Consider the following 17,463-nt stretch of genomic DNA (forward strand, 5'->3'; position numbering starts at 1 on the left):
ATATGAGAAAGAAGAATAGGAGGAAGGAAACTGAGTGAGAAGGAGGGAAGAAGAGGAAGGAAGAGGGAGGGAGAGAAAAATGAGAGGAAAGAAAAAGAAGGAATAAAGGAGGAAACGATAGGAATAAGATATGATAAAAAAAGAGGAGATAAGACTGGACGAAAGGGAAGGAAGGGAAAAGGAAGAGAAAGAGGGAGGGAGAAGAAGGGAAAAGGAGAGAAAAGTGAGAGGAAAGGAGTAGAAGAAACAAAACAAAGAAGAAAAACAAGAAAAGGAAAGGAATTAAGGAGAGGGAGAGAGAGAGAGGAGGAGGAGGAGCAAAGTAGAGAGAGGGAGAGAGGAAAAGGAAACAAATAAATAAATAAATAAATAAATAAGTAAATAAATAAATATAAAAAAAAACAATAGAAGAACAAGATGAAGAGGAGGAGGAATAAGGAGACACAGTAGGAGGGAGGAAGGAGGAAGAAGGGAGAGAGAGGGAGAAGGAAGGAGAGAAGGGGAAAATAGGAAAAATAAGGAATAAACGAAATTAGAGAATATAAAAACAAAAGACGAACAAGAAGAAAAAGAAGAGGAATAAGGAGACAAAGTAAGAGGGAGGGAAGAGGAGCAAAGGAGAGGAGGGAGAAGAGGAAGAGGAGGATGAGGGAGAGAAAACTGGAAGAAGAGGAAGAGGAGAAACAAAAGAAGGGAGAAATAATATAAAAACAATGGAACAAGAAGAAGAAGAGGAATAAGGAGAAAACAGAGGGATGAGGGAAGAGGAGAAAGGGAGAAAGAGAGGGAGGGAGAGGAAGAAGAGGGAGAAAAATAAGAGGAAAGAAGAAAAAAAATAACAGAACAAGAAGAGGAGGAATAAGGAGAAAACAGAGGGATGAAAGAGGACGAAGGAAAGGAAGAGGGAGAGGGAGAGAGAAGAGAGAGAGGGAGAGAAAACTGAGAGAAAAGGAAAAAGAGAAACAAAAGAAAGGAAAAATGTATATAAAAACAACAGACGAAGAAGAAGAAGAGGAGGAGGAATAAGGAGACAGAGCAAGAGGAAGAGAAGAGGAACAAGAGGAAGAGGGAGAAAACTGAGAGAAAAGGAAAAAGAGAAACAAAAGAAAGGAAAAATGTATATAAAAACAACAGACGAACAAGAGGAGGAGGAGGAATAAGGAGACAGTGAGAGGGAGGGAAGAGGAGCAAGGGAGAGAGGGAGGGAGAGGGAGGGAGAGGAGGGAGAGTTACTGGTCTCATTAGCGGCCTCTCTGTGGTCACAACCCAAACAGACACCATGGGGGGGCCGCATGAACCGACCCGCCAACCAGCAGCTCCCGCCCCACTCCACCGCATTCCCCGCCCACTCCACAGCCTCACCCACGCATCCAACACACCCAAAACACTCAATGGGACTTCTTCTACCCCCACACAGTCCATTCCGTCCGGTGGAGTGCGTGGAAAGTAGAGTTTTTTTAGTGAGAAGTTACAAGTCCGTTTGGTGACCGGGTCTTAGGCGCCGCGCAGTGACCAGAATCTGCGTCTGAAAACCGGTCTGTCTGGTGGGTGGGTCAAGGGAGCACACGCACACACGCACACACACACATGCTTACACAGGTACACACACACACGGATACGCACACAGGTGGTTATACTTACATACATACATACATACATACATAAACGAGTTGGCTCCTGCAAGTCGAGGATTGTTTGGTGTGTGTGTGTGTGTGTGTGTGTGTGTGTGTGTGTGTGTGTGTGTGTGTGTGTGTGTGTGTGTGTGTTCATCTTTCTTAATTACTTAAATCTCTTCAGTCCTTCTCCTTTTTCTTCTCCTCCACCTCCAAATTTTCTTCTTTTTCTTCTTTTTTCTTCTTCTTCTTCTTCTTCTTCTTCTTCTTCTTCTCACACAAACTTACCTACCTCTAGATTTTTGTAATTCTCTCCTCCTCCTCCTCCTCCTCCTCCTCCTCCTCTTCCTCTTCCTCTTCCTCCTACTCCTCTGCCTCTTCCACCTCTTACTCCTTCTCTTCTACTTCCTCCATTACAGTATTCTACACACACACACACACACACACACACACACACACACACACACACACACACACACAGGTACACACACTTGCCCCTGACTCCTGTAAGGCCCCAGGGAGCCCATTTTGCAAAGGTACCGACGAACACCGGGGGTCATCTTCCTCCTCCTCCTCCTCTTCCTCCTTGATACGGTTCTTCCTCCTATTTCTCCTTATCCTCCTTGCTACGGGTATTTTCCTTCTTCTTCTTCTTCTTCTTCTTCTTCTTCTTCTTCTTCTTCTTCTTCTTCTTCTTCTTCTTCTTCTTCTTCTTCTTCTTCCTTGCTGCAGTTCTTATTTCTTTTCTTCTTCTCATTCCCATTTTTTTTAGTTCCCTTATTTCCTTCTTTCTCATTTTTTTGTCTTCTTCATTCTCTCCTCCTCCTCCTTAATTCTCTCTCTCTCTCTCTCTCTCTCTCTCTCTTCCGTGTAAACATTGATGTGTGCGTATGTTTACATGCTATGAACACACACACACACACACACACACACACACACACACACACACACACACACACTTGTTTATCGCCAACATAAAACGAAATTGCCTTTTGTTTTACTTAAGCAGTTAAACTTTACTCCCTCCCTCCTTCCCTCCCTTCCCTCCCCTCCCCCCCTCCCTCCTTTCTCTCCATCTAACCCTTCTCTTATTACTCCTCCACTTTCCACCTCCACCTCCTCCTCCTCTTCATCCTTACCTACCTTTCTTCCTTCTATGTTTCCTCCACTTCTTTCTTCTCTTCCCTTTCCTCCTCTTCCTCCCTAACTACCTTTCCTTCTTCTATATTTCCTCTGTTTGTTTTTTTCTCTTCCCTTTCCTACTTTTCTCCCTTCCTTCCCTACCTTATCTCCTTCTCTTCATTCTCTTTGGCTTTCTTTCTCTCTCTTTCCTTCTTACTTTCTCCTTCCCTTCATCTCTCTTCCTTTCCTCCTTCCCTTCCATCTCTCATTTCTCTTCCTTCCTTCCATCTCTCATTTCTCTTCCTTCCTTCCATCTCTCCTTTCTCTTCCTTCCTTTCATCTCTCCTTTCTCTTCCTTCCTTCCATCTCTCATTTCTCTTCCTTCCTTCCATCTCTCATTTCTCTTCCTTCCTTCCATCTCTCCTTTCTCTTCCTTCCTTCTATCTCTCATTTCTCTTCCTTCCTTCCATCTCTCCTTTCTCTTCCTTCCTTCCATCTCTCATTTCTCTTCCTTCCTTCCATCTCTCCTTTCTCTTCCTTCCTTCCATCTCTCATTTCTTTTCCTTCCTTCCATCTCTCATTTCTCTTCCTTCCTTCCATCTCTCATTTCTCTTCCTTCCTTCCATCTCTCCTTTCTCTTCCTTCCTTCCATCTCTCCTTTCTCTTCCTTCCTTCCATCTCTCATTTCTCTTCCTTCCTTCCATCTCTCATTTCTCTTCCTTCCTTCCATCTCACATTTCTCTTCCTTCCTTCCATCTCTCTCTTCCTTCCTTCCATCTCTCCTTTCTCTTCCTTCCTTCCATCTCTCCTTTCTCTTCCTTCCTTCCATCTCTCCTTTCTCTTCCTTCCTTCCATCTCTCATTTCTCTTCCTTCCTTCCATCTCTCATTTCTCTTCCTTCCTTCCATCTCTCATTTCTCTTCCTTCCTTCCTTCCATCTCTCCTTCCTCTTCCTTCCTTCCATCTCTCCTTTCTCTTCCTTCCTTCCATCTCTCCTTTCTCTTCCTTCCTTCCATCTCTCATTTCTCTTCCTTCCTTCCATCTCTCCTTTCTCTTCCTTCCTTCCATCTCTCCTTTCTCTTCCTTCCTTCCATCTCTCCTTTCTCTTCCTTCCTTCCATCTCTCCTTTCTCTTCCTTCCTTCCATCTCTCCTTTCTCTTCCTTCCTTCCATCTCTCCTTTCTCTTCTTTCCTTCCATCTCTCCTTTCTCTTTCTCCCTTCCATCTCTCCTCTCTCTTTCTTCCTTCCATCTCCTTAATGCCCTTATGCTCCTTCCTCCTTCCTTCTACCTTTCCTTCCTTCCCTCCATCTTTCCTCCATATAACTATTCTTTTATACCTCTCCTTCCCTCCCTCCCTCCCTCCCTCCTCTCTCTCCCTTCCTCCTTCCCTTCTTCAACCTGCAATTTCCTCTTCCTCATTTGCATGTCTTCCTCAGAGCGATTAAGAGAGGAAGAAAATAGAGAGAGAGAGAGAGAGAGAGAGAGAGAGAGAGAGAGAGAGAGAGAGAGAGAGAGAGAGAGAGAGAGAGAGAGAGAGAGAGAGATAAACAAGCAGAGAAAATAATAAAAGGAGAAGGGAAAGACGAGACATTAATAAACGAAGATAAATTAGGAAAAAAAAAGAAAAAAATAATATTAAAAACTCGTGTGTGTGTGTGTGTGTGTGTGTGTGTGTGTGTGTGTGTGTATGTGCAGTCACGGAATATTATATTATGCTCAGAGAGAGAGAGAGAGAGAGAGAGGGGGGGGGGGGAAATCATAGAAGCGTGACTGGGAGAGAAAAGGAGAAAACTCTTAAATATCTCCTTTTTGATGGAGGAAAGGAGGGAGGGAAGGAGGGGGCGGAGGGAGAAGGGAAGGAGAGAAGAAGGGAGGGAAAAGGAAAATAAGAGAAAAGAGGGAGGGGTGGATGGAAGGAGGGAGGGAAAGAAGGAAGGAAAACGGGAGAGAAGAGAGGAGAGAAGGATGGAAGAAAGGAAGGAAAGAAGGATGGAAGAAAGGAAGGAAAGAAGGATGGAAGAAAGGAAGGGAGAGAGGTAGAAAAGGAAGGACGGAAGAAGGAGGAGGATGAGGAAAAGGAGAGAAGGAAAGAGAGAGGGACGGAGAAAGAAAAATGATTAAAGGAAAAAGAAAGTGAAAGTATATGAAAGAGGAGATAAAGATGAAACTAAACACACACACACACACACACACACACACACACACACACACACACGTATACACAGACATACACACGCACGCACACACAGGTAAATTATCAATCACGGCCGCAATTAACAGGTCACTTACCTCACCTCCAACAGTTAATCACCATCACCATCACCACCACCACCAATCACCACCACCATCACCACCACTAACTTGGTAACACTGTTTGTTTTGCTACGAAAGGTGTGACGCGCTGATGGCAACACTGCGAGATGATTTGCAACTGATACACGAGGAGGAGTAGGAAGAGGAGGAGGAGAGGGAGGCGGAGGAGGAGGAGGAGGGATGGATATAAGGAAGGAAGGATTGGGGAAAAGATAGAAGGGAAGGAAAATAAAGGAAGGAAGAAAAACAGAAAAGAAGTAGTAAAGATGGGAAGCAGAAAGGAGTGAAAGAAGAAAACGGAGGAAGGAAGGGAAAATGTGTTGCAGGGAAAGAAAAGTAAATAGAGAAAAGAGGAAGTAAGGCGAGATGGAAAGTAAGAAAATACAAATTCTCTCTCTCTCTCTCTCTCTCTTACGAGTTTTCTTCTCCAACTGGATAATTAAAAACAGGTAAATTAATTGTACTCAGGTAATCTCATGTAATAATTAATTCCCAGGTAAGGTCAGGTAAAATTAATCCACAAGGTAAGTAATTAATTCAAGGTAATTCTCGCTATTTTTTCAGGTAAGAGAGCATCCCAAGGTACTCATTAAATTCCAAGGTAATAGTGACCCATAGGTAAGTCAGGTGCTGCCCAGGTAATTGGCTACTCTCCATACAGCGAGGTAAAAAAACATGGACAAGTATTTAACCCAACACCTGATCCCAATTAAACCCAGGAATGCTCAGATCACAGTAACCCCCAGGTGAATGCATACTGATCCCTAGGTACACCCCAAGTAACCACAATTAAGCCCCAGGTACACCCCATGTAAGACCAATTAATCCCCAGGTAATGCCAATCAAGCCCCAGGTACAACAATTAAGCCCCAGGTAGCTCCAATTAAGGTCCAGGTAACCCCAATTAATCCCCCGGTACAACAATTAAGCCCCAGGTGTTCTGTATCCAAACAATACCCATGTAGACCCCCAGGTAATAAGTAAGCAGCAGGTAACCTCATTAAAATCACAGGTATTCCAGGTAAGGTATTCCCAGGTAGGGTTAGGTAGGTGCTGTTGAATTGCCAGGTCAGAACTCACTTTCTTTTTATTACAGCAGAGGGCAAAAAAGAAAGTAAGGAAAATTCAACTTCCTGAACTTATAAGTAACCCTGAAGAAAGTAAATAGGAAGAGCAGGTAAGAAAATGGCACATAAAAAGAAAAAAAATTGAGATAAGAAAAAGCAATTAAGAAAAATCAAATGAGAAAAGACAAAAGAAAAAATAAGAAAAAGCATATAAGAAAAAAAATGAAAAGGCAAATAAGAAAAAAGCATATAAGAAAAGGCAAAAAAAAAAAAAGGAAAATAAGAAAAAGCAAATAAGAAAAGGCAAAAAAAAGAAAATTAGAAAAAGGGAAACAAGAAAGATGTAAACAAGAAAAAACAAATAAAAATAGCAAATAAGAAAAGGCAAAAAAAAGCAAATTAGAAAAAAGGGAAACAAGAAAGATGTAAACAAGAAAAAACAAATAAAAATAGCAAATAAGAAAAGGCAAATAAAAAGCAAATAAGAAAAAACAACGGAAAAGCAAATAAAAAAAATGCAACTAAGAAAAAGCAAGAAAGAAGCAATTAATAGCAAACAGGAAAACATAAGGAGGCAAAGAAAAAAAAGCAGATTAAAAACACATAAAAAAGCAACTAAAAATAGCACATGAGAAAAACCAATATGAAAAATGCAAATAAGAATAAGAAAAGCATGAACTCCCTGAACCCTCAAGTGACCCAAGATGCTCCATGTAAATCCCCAAGTAATGAGATACTCCCCAAATTAACCCCAGGTAATGTTAGGCGAGTCCTCAACCTGATACAACACCTATAGATTCTAAAACACACTTACCAGTTGCCTCTTCCTTGGCCCTTCCCCAGAGGTCAGTTCCTACAATATCAGTCAGCTAGATGTCATTCCCAACAAGCTTTTTCTCATTTATTTTCGTACCCCTTACCTACAGTCTAAACTTTTCCTTCTCTTCCCCCCATCATGTCCTCCTCCTCCTCAATCTTCTCTTTCCCAACCCAATACATCCCCACAAGTCAAATGCAGCCATTCATCAAGCACTCCACAGGCAATCCCAAGAACTTCACAGGTAAGGCAAAACACAAATGATCAGGTAATGGGTGGGAGTTTCTTCTCTAGTACCTTTTTTTTCTATCAGCTGCCTTCTCTGCTGTAAAAACAACTAACTAAAAATATACACAAGTGCCACTCGAACACTCACCTCGGGCTCAGCCTTCCTGAACTCCGGGTCGTCCTCGTCCACCTCGAAGTAGAGCTCGGCAGCCGTGACGGAGACGGTGCCGGGGACGGTGAGGCCCGGGGCGACCAGGCGGGCACGCGTACTCAGGTTGACGAGGCCTGGGGGGAGGGGGAGAAAATGATGGTGAGTGAGGATGTGGAGAAAGATGATGAGGGAGTGTGAGAATGAAGAGAGAGATAATGATGGTGAGAAAGATGATGAGAGGGAGTGAGGACAGAGAAAGATGATAAGGGAGTGTGAGAATGAAGAGAGATGATGATGGTGAGAAAGATAATGAGGGAGAGTGAAGATAGAGAAAGATGATAAGGGAGAGTGAGGATGGGAAGAGTTGATGAGGAAGAAAAATGAAAGGGGAAAAGATGTGTGTGATTGAGTATGAGAAAAACTTAAAAAAAAAAAAAATCATCCACTCATACACTTTTCTTCATCCACTCACCCACCACTCATCCACACTAATATACTCACCCACCAGTCATCCACTCAACCCTGTCATCCATTCACCCACTTAAGTCACCCACACTCAACTATTCATCAATCAATCCTTCAAGTCATTCACACTCATCCACTCACCCACCAGTCATCCACATTCATCAACTCACCCACCAGTCATCCGCATTCATTTACTCATCCACTAGTCATCCACACTCATCCATCAATCACTGCACTCCATCTGCCACCCACCTGTGACATCAGCGTCTAGGTCCCTGTCATCCGTGGCCAGCTCCGAGTCATCCAGCAGGTCGGGTGACTGGAGGGGCTGCTGTAGGGACCGTCTCTGTGCTGCCAGCTGGGCGTGGAATTCCTCCCGCGCCTGTGTGGAGGGGGCGGATGACGTAAGCTATGGGGGGAATGTTAGTGTGAGGGGGGTATAAGCATGGGTGTTTGGGTGTGGGGTGAAGGATGGGGGGGTGGGGGGGAAGGGGGAATTGAGTGTTAGTATGGGTGTGAGAATGAATTAGTGTGGGTGGGGGAGTGTGGTGTGTGTGGGGGGTAGGGGGGATGGTGTGTGTGGGGGTGTGGGGGAGGGGGTGGGGGTGTGGGGAAGGGGGTGTGGGGGTGGGGTGGGGAAGGGAGTGGGAAGAAGGGGAGTATGAATCTAATGTTATTCTCTCTCTCTCTCTCTCTCTCTACCATTCTTCCTCTTTACTCATCTCTTCCCTCCTTTTATCCTCTCCTTCATTCCTCTTTTTTAGCTTCCTCTTCATATCATTCATGTCAACACTTATATTGTTTCCTCTTCTATTCTTTTCCAACTAATCTACTGTTCTTCCTCTTAATTCATCTTTCTTCTCTAATTTATTCTTCCTCTTCCTCCTCCTCCTCTTCATCTCTTTATTCACCCTCTCCACTTTTGTTCCTCTTTTCTCTTTTCAATTCTTTATACTCCACTATGTCCTCTTCTGTTCTTCCTCTATTCCTCATTTTCCCTCTTTCATCATCTTATTTATTCCTATTTTTCTCCTCTTTACACATTCAATACTTTTTTTCAACTATTTCCTTTTCTATTTTTTATTCCACTATGTCTTTGTTTTATTTTTCCCATCTAACCTTCTCTTTTTCTCTTTTATTCATCTTTCTCTTCTTTTCCTCCTCTCATTCATTCCTTCTCCTCTCTTTACTCCCCCTTTCTACTATGCCTTCTTCTATTCTTCCTTCCCTTTCCCTTCTTTCTTCTCTTTTTCCCTTTTATTCATCTTCCTCCTCTCATTTATTCCTTCTCCTCTCTTTACTCCCTCTTCTACTCAGTCTTCTTCTATTCTTCCTTCCTATCTAACCTTCTTCTCTTTTATTCATGTTTCTCTTCATTTCCTCCTCTCATTCAACCCTTCTCCCATCTTTACTCCCTTCTTCATGCACACCTTCCCACACCTCCCAGCATCAACGTACCTGTAATATGGCATCCTCAGGTGCGCCGTGTTCAATTGCTGCCTTCAGGGTTGCCTCGGGGTGGGAGGAGCCGAGGGGGTTGGGCACGAACCTCTTCCTCCTCCTCGAGTCATCCTCCCATGAGTCCAGCTTCCAGAACTGGGATGGGGTGCTGGAAGGAGGAGAACGTGAGAGGTTAGTCTTGGTAAAGTTTGGCTTGTCGGAGAAAATATTGCTTGAGAGAAAATTTTGCTTATGGGAGAATATTTGGCTTGTGGTGAAAAGGAGGAAGAGAAGGAAAAGGTAGGAGGTGGAGGAAGAAGTGGTGAAGGAGGAGGAGGAGGGAAAAGAGGTAGAGGAGGAGGATATGTAAGGGGAAGAGAAGGAAGATGAGAATGTAGAAAACTGGGAAAGAAAACTGGAGAAAAAGAAAATGAGGTGGAGAAGGAAAAAGATGTGGTAGAGGAAGAGGAGGAAGATAAAAGCACAGAAACTGGAGAGGGAAAAGATGGAGAAAAAGGAGGAGGAGGAGGAAAAGGGGCTAAGGAAAGAGAGGGAGTAATATATCAAATAGTAAAGTATCATCATTTCTTCTTCTTTTTTCATCTTTCTTCTCATTCTAATTTATTCCTCCTCCTCCTCCTCCTCCTCCTCCTCCTCTTCTTCATCTCTTTATTTACCCTCTTCGCTCTTAACGCTAATCAAACGTACTTTTTACTCGAACTGGAATTAGCCACCACAGCGGAACTCGTGCCGCCCCCAGCCGTAGCAACTGTGGTAGTGGCGGTTGTGGTGGTGGTGGCAGCAGTGGCGGGGGTGCGGGCCGCGGTGATGGCGGTGCCCCCCCAGGCCCCGTGCTTGTTGGAGAGGATGTTGGTGATCTTGTCGAGGATGCGGGCGGCCACGACATTGTCCCTCCGCCGCGCCGCTGTGATGAGGTGGTCGCACATCTTCTCCTCCTCGCGCCTCTCCAGGACGGTGGTGGCGCAGAGGGACTGGTGGTGGTGAGGTGGTGATGAGTGGTGAGTAAAGGGTTGAGGTGGTGGTGAGGGTTAAGAAGTGATGGTGATGGTGGTGGTCAATCTCTATTATCTACCCACACACATAATCAAAATCGATATATAACTGCAAATTTCTATGTAGGAGCAGCGAGTGGCGGGCTTTTTTTTTTTTGGTTGTTGTTTCCTTTTTTTTGTGCCCTTGAGCTGTCTCCTTTGTTGTAAAAAAAAAAATAATAAATAAATAAAAAAAATGTAACTCAGCATCTATGTGAATCTGTGTAATCCTATAACTAATTCTACTTAACCGTCTTTTCCTTATTGTATGCTTCTGTGTACTCTTTATATAATCCTTTAATAACTTCACACTTCCCCATATTATAAGAAAGTTTATGTAATTTTAACCTCTAAGCAAGAAAAATGAGAAAAAATCATCACTCACACAAACCATTTCATAATATATATCAATGCATTTGTGATCAGTTTATGCGTCATCTATTTTCAGGGGTTTATATCATGGGAAAAATTTGGCCCGTCTCTGGTACACGGTAGAGCCACAAATTTGGCCGTCGCTGCTACCGGGTTAAAATCTATATATAACTGCAAATATCTATGTAACTGTCAGCATCTATGTGTATCTATGTAATCCTGTAAATAATTCTACTTAACCCTCTTTTCCTTACTGTATGCTTCTGTGTACTATCTATGTAATCCTTTAATAACTTCACACTTGCCCATATTTTTAAAGTTTATGTAATTTTAGGTAATCATTGAATTCATCGTAAATCTTTAAAAATTTCTGTATCACTAAATATAAAGTCAATAAATATCCCTATCTAACCTTCTATAAAGCTATCTAACCCTCTATGCCACAACCCAACCCTCTATAAACCTGTCCAATCTGTTACAATGCTACCCAATCCTCTATAACACTATCCAATCCTCTAAAACAGAATCCAGTCCCCTATAATGGCATCCAACCCTCCACGTCCACTCCACTCACCTCAAACTCGGCATGCTTCAGTACGTCATCCGCCCTCATGCGGTTGAGGATGAACTCCGCTTCATTGGCCACCCTGACAATGTGGTCCTTCATGGCGTGGGAGAGCAGTCTGTGGAGGAGGAGGAGGAGGGGGAGGAGGAGGAGGAGGAGGAGGAGGAAGAAGAGGAAGAGAAATAAGTTAATCAATTCATTTTAGGAGGAGGAGCAGGAGGAGGAGGAGGAGGAGAGGAGGGAGAAGAGGAAGAGGAGGAGAAAAAATAAAGTTAACCAATTCCTTTTATTCAGTTCCTTCATTCTTTCTATTTTCACTGTTCTATATGTCAATCCATTATTCATTTTTCTTCTATTCCATTCCCTCACTCAATCCATCTTTACCTTACCTTTCTTTCCTCTCTTTCTTCTTTTCCTTTTCCATAATCACTTTTTTTTTTCCTTACATGCTTTCAACTTTTCACCGACCTTTTCCTCCTTTTCCTTATCCCTTCTCTTTATCCGCTTATCTCTAATCTCTTCCCTATTTCCCTTCAGTCCCTTCTAATCTCTCTTTGACACATTCATAGACACACACTTTCCTTCACTCTTCAATACCTTTCTTTCCCTTCCTTTCTTCCTTTTCTTCCCTTACTCCTAAACCTGCCTACCTGTCCCTCACACACTCCTCTTCCTCCTTTCCCTACCTTCCATCATTCACCCATAGCCTCTCTTCCCTACCGGCCTCTTGCAGACTCCTACGTTCTTATGTTCTTATGTTCTTCTCCCATTTCCTCCATCTCTATTCTTTGCTCTTTCCAATATGCTTTCTCTTCTTTCCTCTCAACTTTACTTTCCTCCTTGCTTCTACACCAAGCCTCTCTCCCCTTCCTCTCCTTTCCTTTCCCTTTATCTCTATTTTTCTCTCTTTCAAATTATGCTTTCTCTTTCTTTCTCTCACCTTTACCTTCCTCCAAGCCTCTCTTCCCTTTCTCTCCCTCACAACTTCCCTTTTTATCTATTTTCCCTCTTTCCAATATGCTTTCTCTTCCCTCCTCTATCACCCATACTTCACTCCTTCCTTCAACACCTTACTACCTGCCCCGTCAAACTCACCTGCCCTCGTTGATCAGCTCGATGAAGGCCAGGCCGGCGTGTTTCTGGAGAGAGTTCTGCCACTCCTGGGAGCACAGAAGCATCACCAGTTCCACCACACTCTGACTGTGCTTGAACGTCATGAGTCCTGTGGCGGGGAGAGAGAGAAATGGTGCGTGTTAGTGGTGGTGATATGGTGAGTGATTAAGTGGTGATATGTTAGTAGTGGTGGTGTTAGTTGTGGTGTAGTAGTGTATGTTAGTATTGTTGTTATTGTTATTGTTGTTAGTAGTGATGTGTCAATGGAGGTGGGACAGTGAGTAAGTGTTGTGTGTTTGTGGTGTGTCAGTAGTGGTGATGAAATGGTGAGTGAGTGGTGATGTGTTACTCCCCTTCCTGATAGAGTTTAATACAAAAAAAGGAGGAAATATAGAGTAGAAGAAATGAAGGCTGTAACCAGTGAAGATGAAAGAGTCAAGATCCTGGTGAACTCTTGCATTAGGGAGTTGGACAGCACAGGGATAAAGGGATAGGGAAGAACATTGGTGGGGAGAGAAAAATGAGGAGGAATGAAGTGCAGAAATAGTAAACAAAATTATATATAAAAGAGAACATGTTAGATTTAAGATACCAAAATATACACACACACACATACATACACACACACATCATTCCCACCCATCCACAAACACACAAACACATGAAGAAACACATCCATTTTTCCTCCCTCAGCCTCCCCCTTCCCACACACATCTTTTCCTACCATTCACACACACACACACACACACACACACACACACACACACACACACACACTCACCTTCCATCAGTAGCTCCTGTCCGTGCGATCCGACCAGCGTCTTGGAGAGGAACGGAGCAAAGTCCACCATGATCTCCCTCAGCAGCGGCGAGACGGACCCGAGCGCCATCTCCAGCTTCTGCGTGAGTGAGGCCTCGCGTGACGGCGTGGGAATGGGGATCTCGGAGTGCAGGAACGGCTTGATGTTGAGATCCTCCGGCCTATGGGGTTTGACGGAGGAGGAGTCGGGAATGTTGGACGGCGTGGACAGAACTGAAATCTCTCCGCCTAGGCTCTGGGGGTCCTGCGATTGGGGTGGTGGCGGTGGTGGTGGAAGAGGCTGCGGCGGAGGTGGTGGTGGTGGTAGTGATTGCGACGGTGTGGTGGTGGTGTTCGAAGTGGAGGTGGTGTTTGAGGATGACTGCGATGGTGGTGGTGGGGGTGGCGGTGATGACTGTGAGTTGTTGTTGTTGTTGTTGTTGTTGTTATTGTTGTTGTTGTTGTTATTGTGGTGGTGATGGTGGTGGTGGTGATGGTGGTGGTTGTTGCTGTCGCTGGTTTCCGTCACACCGTAAACTGTAGGAGGAGGAAACATTTGTTAGTATTAGTAGTAGGTTTTCTTATAATAATAATAATAATAAAAAAAGAAAAAAAAAGAGGAAAAAATAATTAAAATGAGGAAAAGATCAACAATTGGGAAATACCACACCTGCCATAACATAGGACACACCTCTGTATAAGACAAATAATTTACTATTTCATCATAAATGTGCTTTGGAATCAAGTACAAGAATATGCAATTTGGTGTACTGGAATCAAGTGTCTGACCTAAATATACTCTACAACTGCCCTATTACATTTTGAAGAAAAAGATGTGTCCTATCTTCTAGTAAATATGATAAACAGAAGAAAGTGCAGTTAAAAAGGAGAGGAAGAAAAAGGAGACAAAATGAGGAAAAACTGATATGAGAAAAAAGAGAAAAAGAAAAAAAATTAGCAAAAATTGAGCTTGAGTAATAAACCAACAATAATTTCATAATTAAAACAAAGCCTAAATCCTCGGCACCCCAGACACTCGCCTGACTTGTGACCCTTCCCGTCCGCCTCGTCCGGCGTGGCGTCGTTGAGGTTGACGTCCGTCCAGTCGTCCTCCGCCGGGTGGTGGTGGGGGTGGTGGTGCAGGTGGTGGGGGTGGTGGCCGGACTCCTCGTTCATGCCCCCCACACCCCCTGACCCACCTCCACTACTGCTGCTGTCACCCTCCACACCCTCGGGACCCTGGTGGGGGAGGGGGTAAGGGGGTGAGTTTTTGTAATGTTCCTTTGTTTTTACATTTCTCTTTTTTTCTATATTCCATAACTTCCCTAATTTTCCTGTATATTTCTTTACATTATTGCTGTGTTACAGAATTAATGTTAAAGATGTTGAATATGTTGGTGTTTTATTAAATGTAGTTAATGTTTACTATACAAATTCCTGATTACAAAATATACCTTGTTATTAAGAGCTAACTTCAATCGTATCAACTTAAAATTCACTACCATGTCTTGATTTTATTTATGTTCTAATCTTATGCTACAGATGAGTAAGGAGTTAGGAGTTAAATAAAGCCTTGTATCATTTAAGATGTTTGATCTCGGTCTTCAACCATCTATCTTCATCTTTATTTTCACTTATAACTATGAATGACCAGGGAAAGAATATGCAAAGTGTAGAAAAGTAGATTCACATTATACTAGCCTGCAAAAACAAACATGATATTAGTGACAAATTATGAAGCATTACTGACCTTATTGCATGGAAAATGAAAAAAAAATATAGCAGGTAGCGAAGGTGATGAATTTTCTGGTATATAACACACATTTTTTCCCCTGCGTATGCTCCAAAATTCATCCGTGTTATACATATTCAATAGAGTGAAGGCATACAGGTAACAAGGGTGAGTACGGGGTGTGTTATGCACCAGTTATATGCCAAAAAATAGAGCATAAAAAAAGTAGAAATAAAAAAAATGCTAATAATTGGACAAAAAATTGGGACGTGCAGCAAAAAAAAAAAGGGGGGGAAATAGAAAGGTTACCACCACCACCACCACCACCATCACCACCACCACCACCACCACCACCACCATCACCACCACCACCATCACCACCACCACCACCACCATTGCCACCAACACCACCACAACCATCACCATTGTTTCCCCCAAAAATATATAATGCTTAAGTTATCATCACTACCACCATCATCACCACCAACACCACCACCACCACCACCACCACTACCACCACCACCACCACCACCCCAAAATAAGCAGAACTAAACCAAAACTAATCACACCAAAAAATCTTTACAGGTATATGGAAGGAAATAAATGTAGGGGCAAGGAAGAATGAATGAATTTGTAAGTGATAAAAGAACTGGCAAATTAGAAGAAATGCTAAACTTTCCGCCCTTCAATGAACAACGCAAGAAAATAAATGAGAAGAAAATAATAATAATAAAAAGAAACGGAAATAATAAATGAGAACTCCCCCCCCCAAAAAAATCCTCAATGGTCAACAGGAGGAAATAAATGAGAATCCCCCCCCCCAAAAAAAAAGGCTAAAATAAAATAAAATAAATGAACTAAAATAGGAATAAATGAAAATGTTGAGGAGATACAAATAAATCCCGAGAACCAATAAATGAGAGGAAAGAAAAAATACTGTTAACTAATAAACAAAGAAAACATTAATCAGTAAGAAAATAAAAGCTCTCCATCATAAAAAGAGGAAAAAATAAAGAAGAGTAAAATTAATAGAAATCGATCATCACCTAAATGTTAGAGAAGAAAAGAAAGATGGAGTTTTAGTTGTTTTGTTTTGCGACGGATAAAAAATCATCCGTCACACAAAAAGTCTGCCTGCGCATGCACTAAAATATATATCAAAATACATACAAACGCTGTACACACAAAAATGGCTGTGCACAAAAATGGGAAAAAAAACAAAATCATAATAATAATAATAATAATAATAATAATACATGCTGAAAAAAGTGGACTTCATGCAATAACTACAATAGAAAAAAAAGAATAATAAAAATAATACCATATGAAGAAACATGCCAAAAAAATGAAGAAATGGCTATGGACCGGAAACAGTGGAAGAGGCTCATACCCGTCCAACCCCACCATAGGGAATACATGGACGTTAAACAGTGATGATGATGATGATGATGAAACATGCAAAAAAAAAATAAAGTCATGATATTAATAACACCAATAAAATAACATTGTGCGTTCATTGCGGCAATACAGGAATGTGCGCTGCGGCTCAGGAACACAACGACAGTGATGGGAGGATGATGCATGCAGGGAGGGGAAAAAAAAAAAAAGAAAAAAAAAAGAAGAAAAAAAAAAAAGCTTATCATCAAGGTTGCCAATTGTTCCATAGTTGTGTACGCTGCAATGCTTGGTAATTCCTTGTTTTCTTTACTTAAATGCACAAACTATAATTTTTTTGTTCCCCTTTGACCCCCCCCCCCCTTCTTTCCTTGAGTTGCCATCTTCACTGTATAAAAAAATGCTCCAAACCTTATTAAATTTTACTTTCATTTTCTCAACTATTGAATTCTAGTTCCCTTCTGTCAATAAATCCTAGGCTGTATTAAATTCCGCTTTCATTCATCAGCCTGCCCGAGACTTTATCAAATGAACTTCCCTTCATCAACCATCCAAAGATTTTATTGAATTCTGTTTCTGTTGTTAACAAACCCAAGACTATTTAACTCTGCCTTATGTCAACCTACCCAGAACAATACCAGTTTTCCTGTGGTCCTAACAAGGAAATTCTAAGATGCAATTTTTCCTGTGAAGCAATGTCAGGATTCCCTCCTTGGCCAAACAATCTTGTGAGGCGAGTGGAAACAAAACATGGCAAATCACACGACTGGTAGATATGACATACTGCTCATTCACCCACGGCTGCTCCTTCCTATCATAACTCGATCATAATTCTCCCTTTAAAAACTCTCCATCTAGGACAAAAGCTGCGATTACCAGATGACCTAAGGATGACAGTTACCCTTATTTACTGTTTGTTTCGAGTTTTCCGTTCAAAATCATAACTTAAAAACATGGAACCGAGAATTTATTTTTATACCAGTTTTGAGTTCTGAAACAAAATGCTGTGCCGTAGGGAAGGAGAGAGCGGAGGGAGGGTGACGTGAGAGGAGGTGAAACGTCTGTGTGGGGGCGTGTGGGCGGGGGGGGCAGGGGACGCATCAAAAAGCAGGTGACATTACAAAAATAAACACGAAAAAGCGAAAAACCAAACCGAAAAAAAATCACCATGGCAGCCAAACACACACACACACACACACACGCACGCACACACACACAC

The 17,463-nt window shown here is 42.4% G+C and overlaps 1 protein-coding gene across 1 annotated transcript in view; it reads right to left on the reverse strand.

The window, feature by feature from the left end:
- Positions 1 to 7,254: 7,254 nt before the first annotated feature.
- The window catches only part of LOC126981753 (neurobeachin-like), a 56,916-nt gene continuing 46,707 nt past the window's right edge, over positions 7,255 to 17,463 (reverse strand). The window contains exons 26-33 of the mRNA XM_050833276.1: positions 14,158 to 14,356; positions 13,100 to 13,654; positions 12,301 to 12,427; positions 11,215 to 11,323; positions 9,925 to 10,208; positions 9,235 to 9,385; positions 8,029 to 8,185; positions 7,255 to 7,445 (exon numbers count right to left, since the gene is read on the reverse strand). Of these exons, the coding sequence (XP_050689233.1) occupies positions 7,270 to 7,445; positions 8,029 to 8,185; positions 9,235 to 9,385; positions 9,925 to 10,208; positions 11,215 to 11,323; positions 12,301 to 12,427; positions 13,100 to 13,654; positions 14,158 to 14,356 (1,758 nt within the window). The 3' untranslated portion in view covers positions 7,255 to 7,269. The remainder of the gene's footprint in view (positions 7,446 to 8,028; positions 8,186 to 9,234; positions 9,386 to 9,924; positions 10,209 to 11,214; positions 11,324 to 12,300; positions 12,428 to 13,099; positions 13,655 to 14,157; positions 14,357 to 17,463) is intronic.

This window comes from Eriocheir sinensis, chromosome 49, assembly GCF_024679095.1.
Source record: "Eriocheir sinensis breed Jianghai 21 chromosome 49, ASM2467909v1, whole genome shotgun sequence".
Lineage (NCBI taxonomy): Eukaryota > Metazoa > Arthropoda > Malacostraca > Decapoda > Varunidae > Eriocheir > Eriocheir sinensis.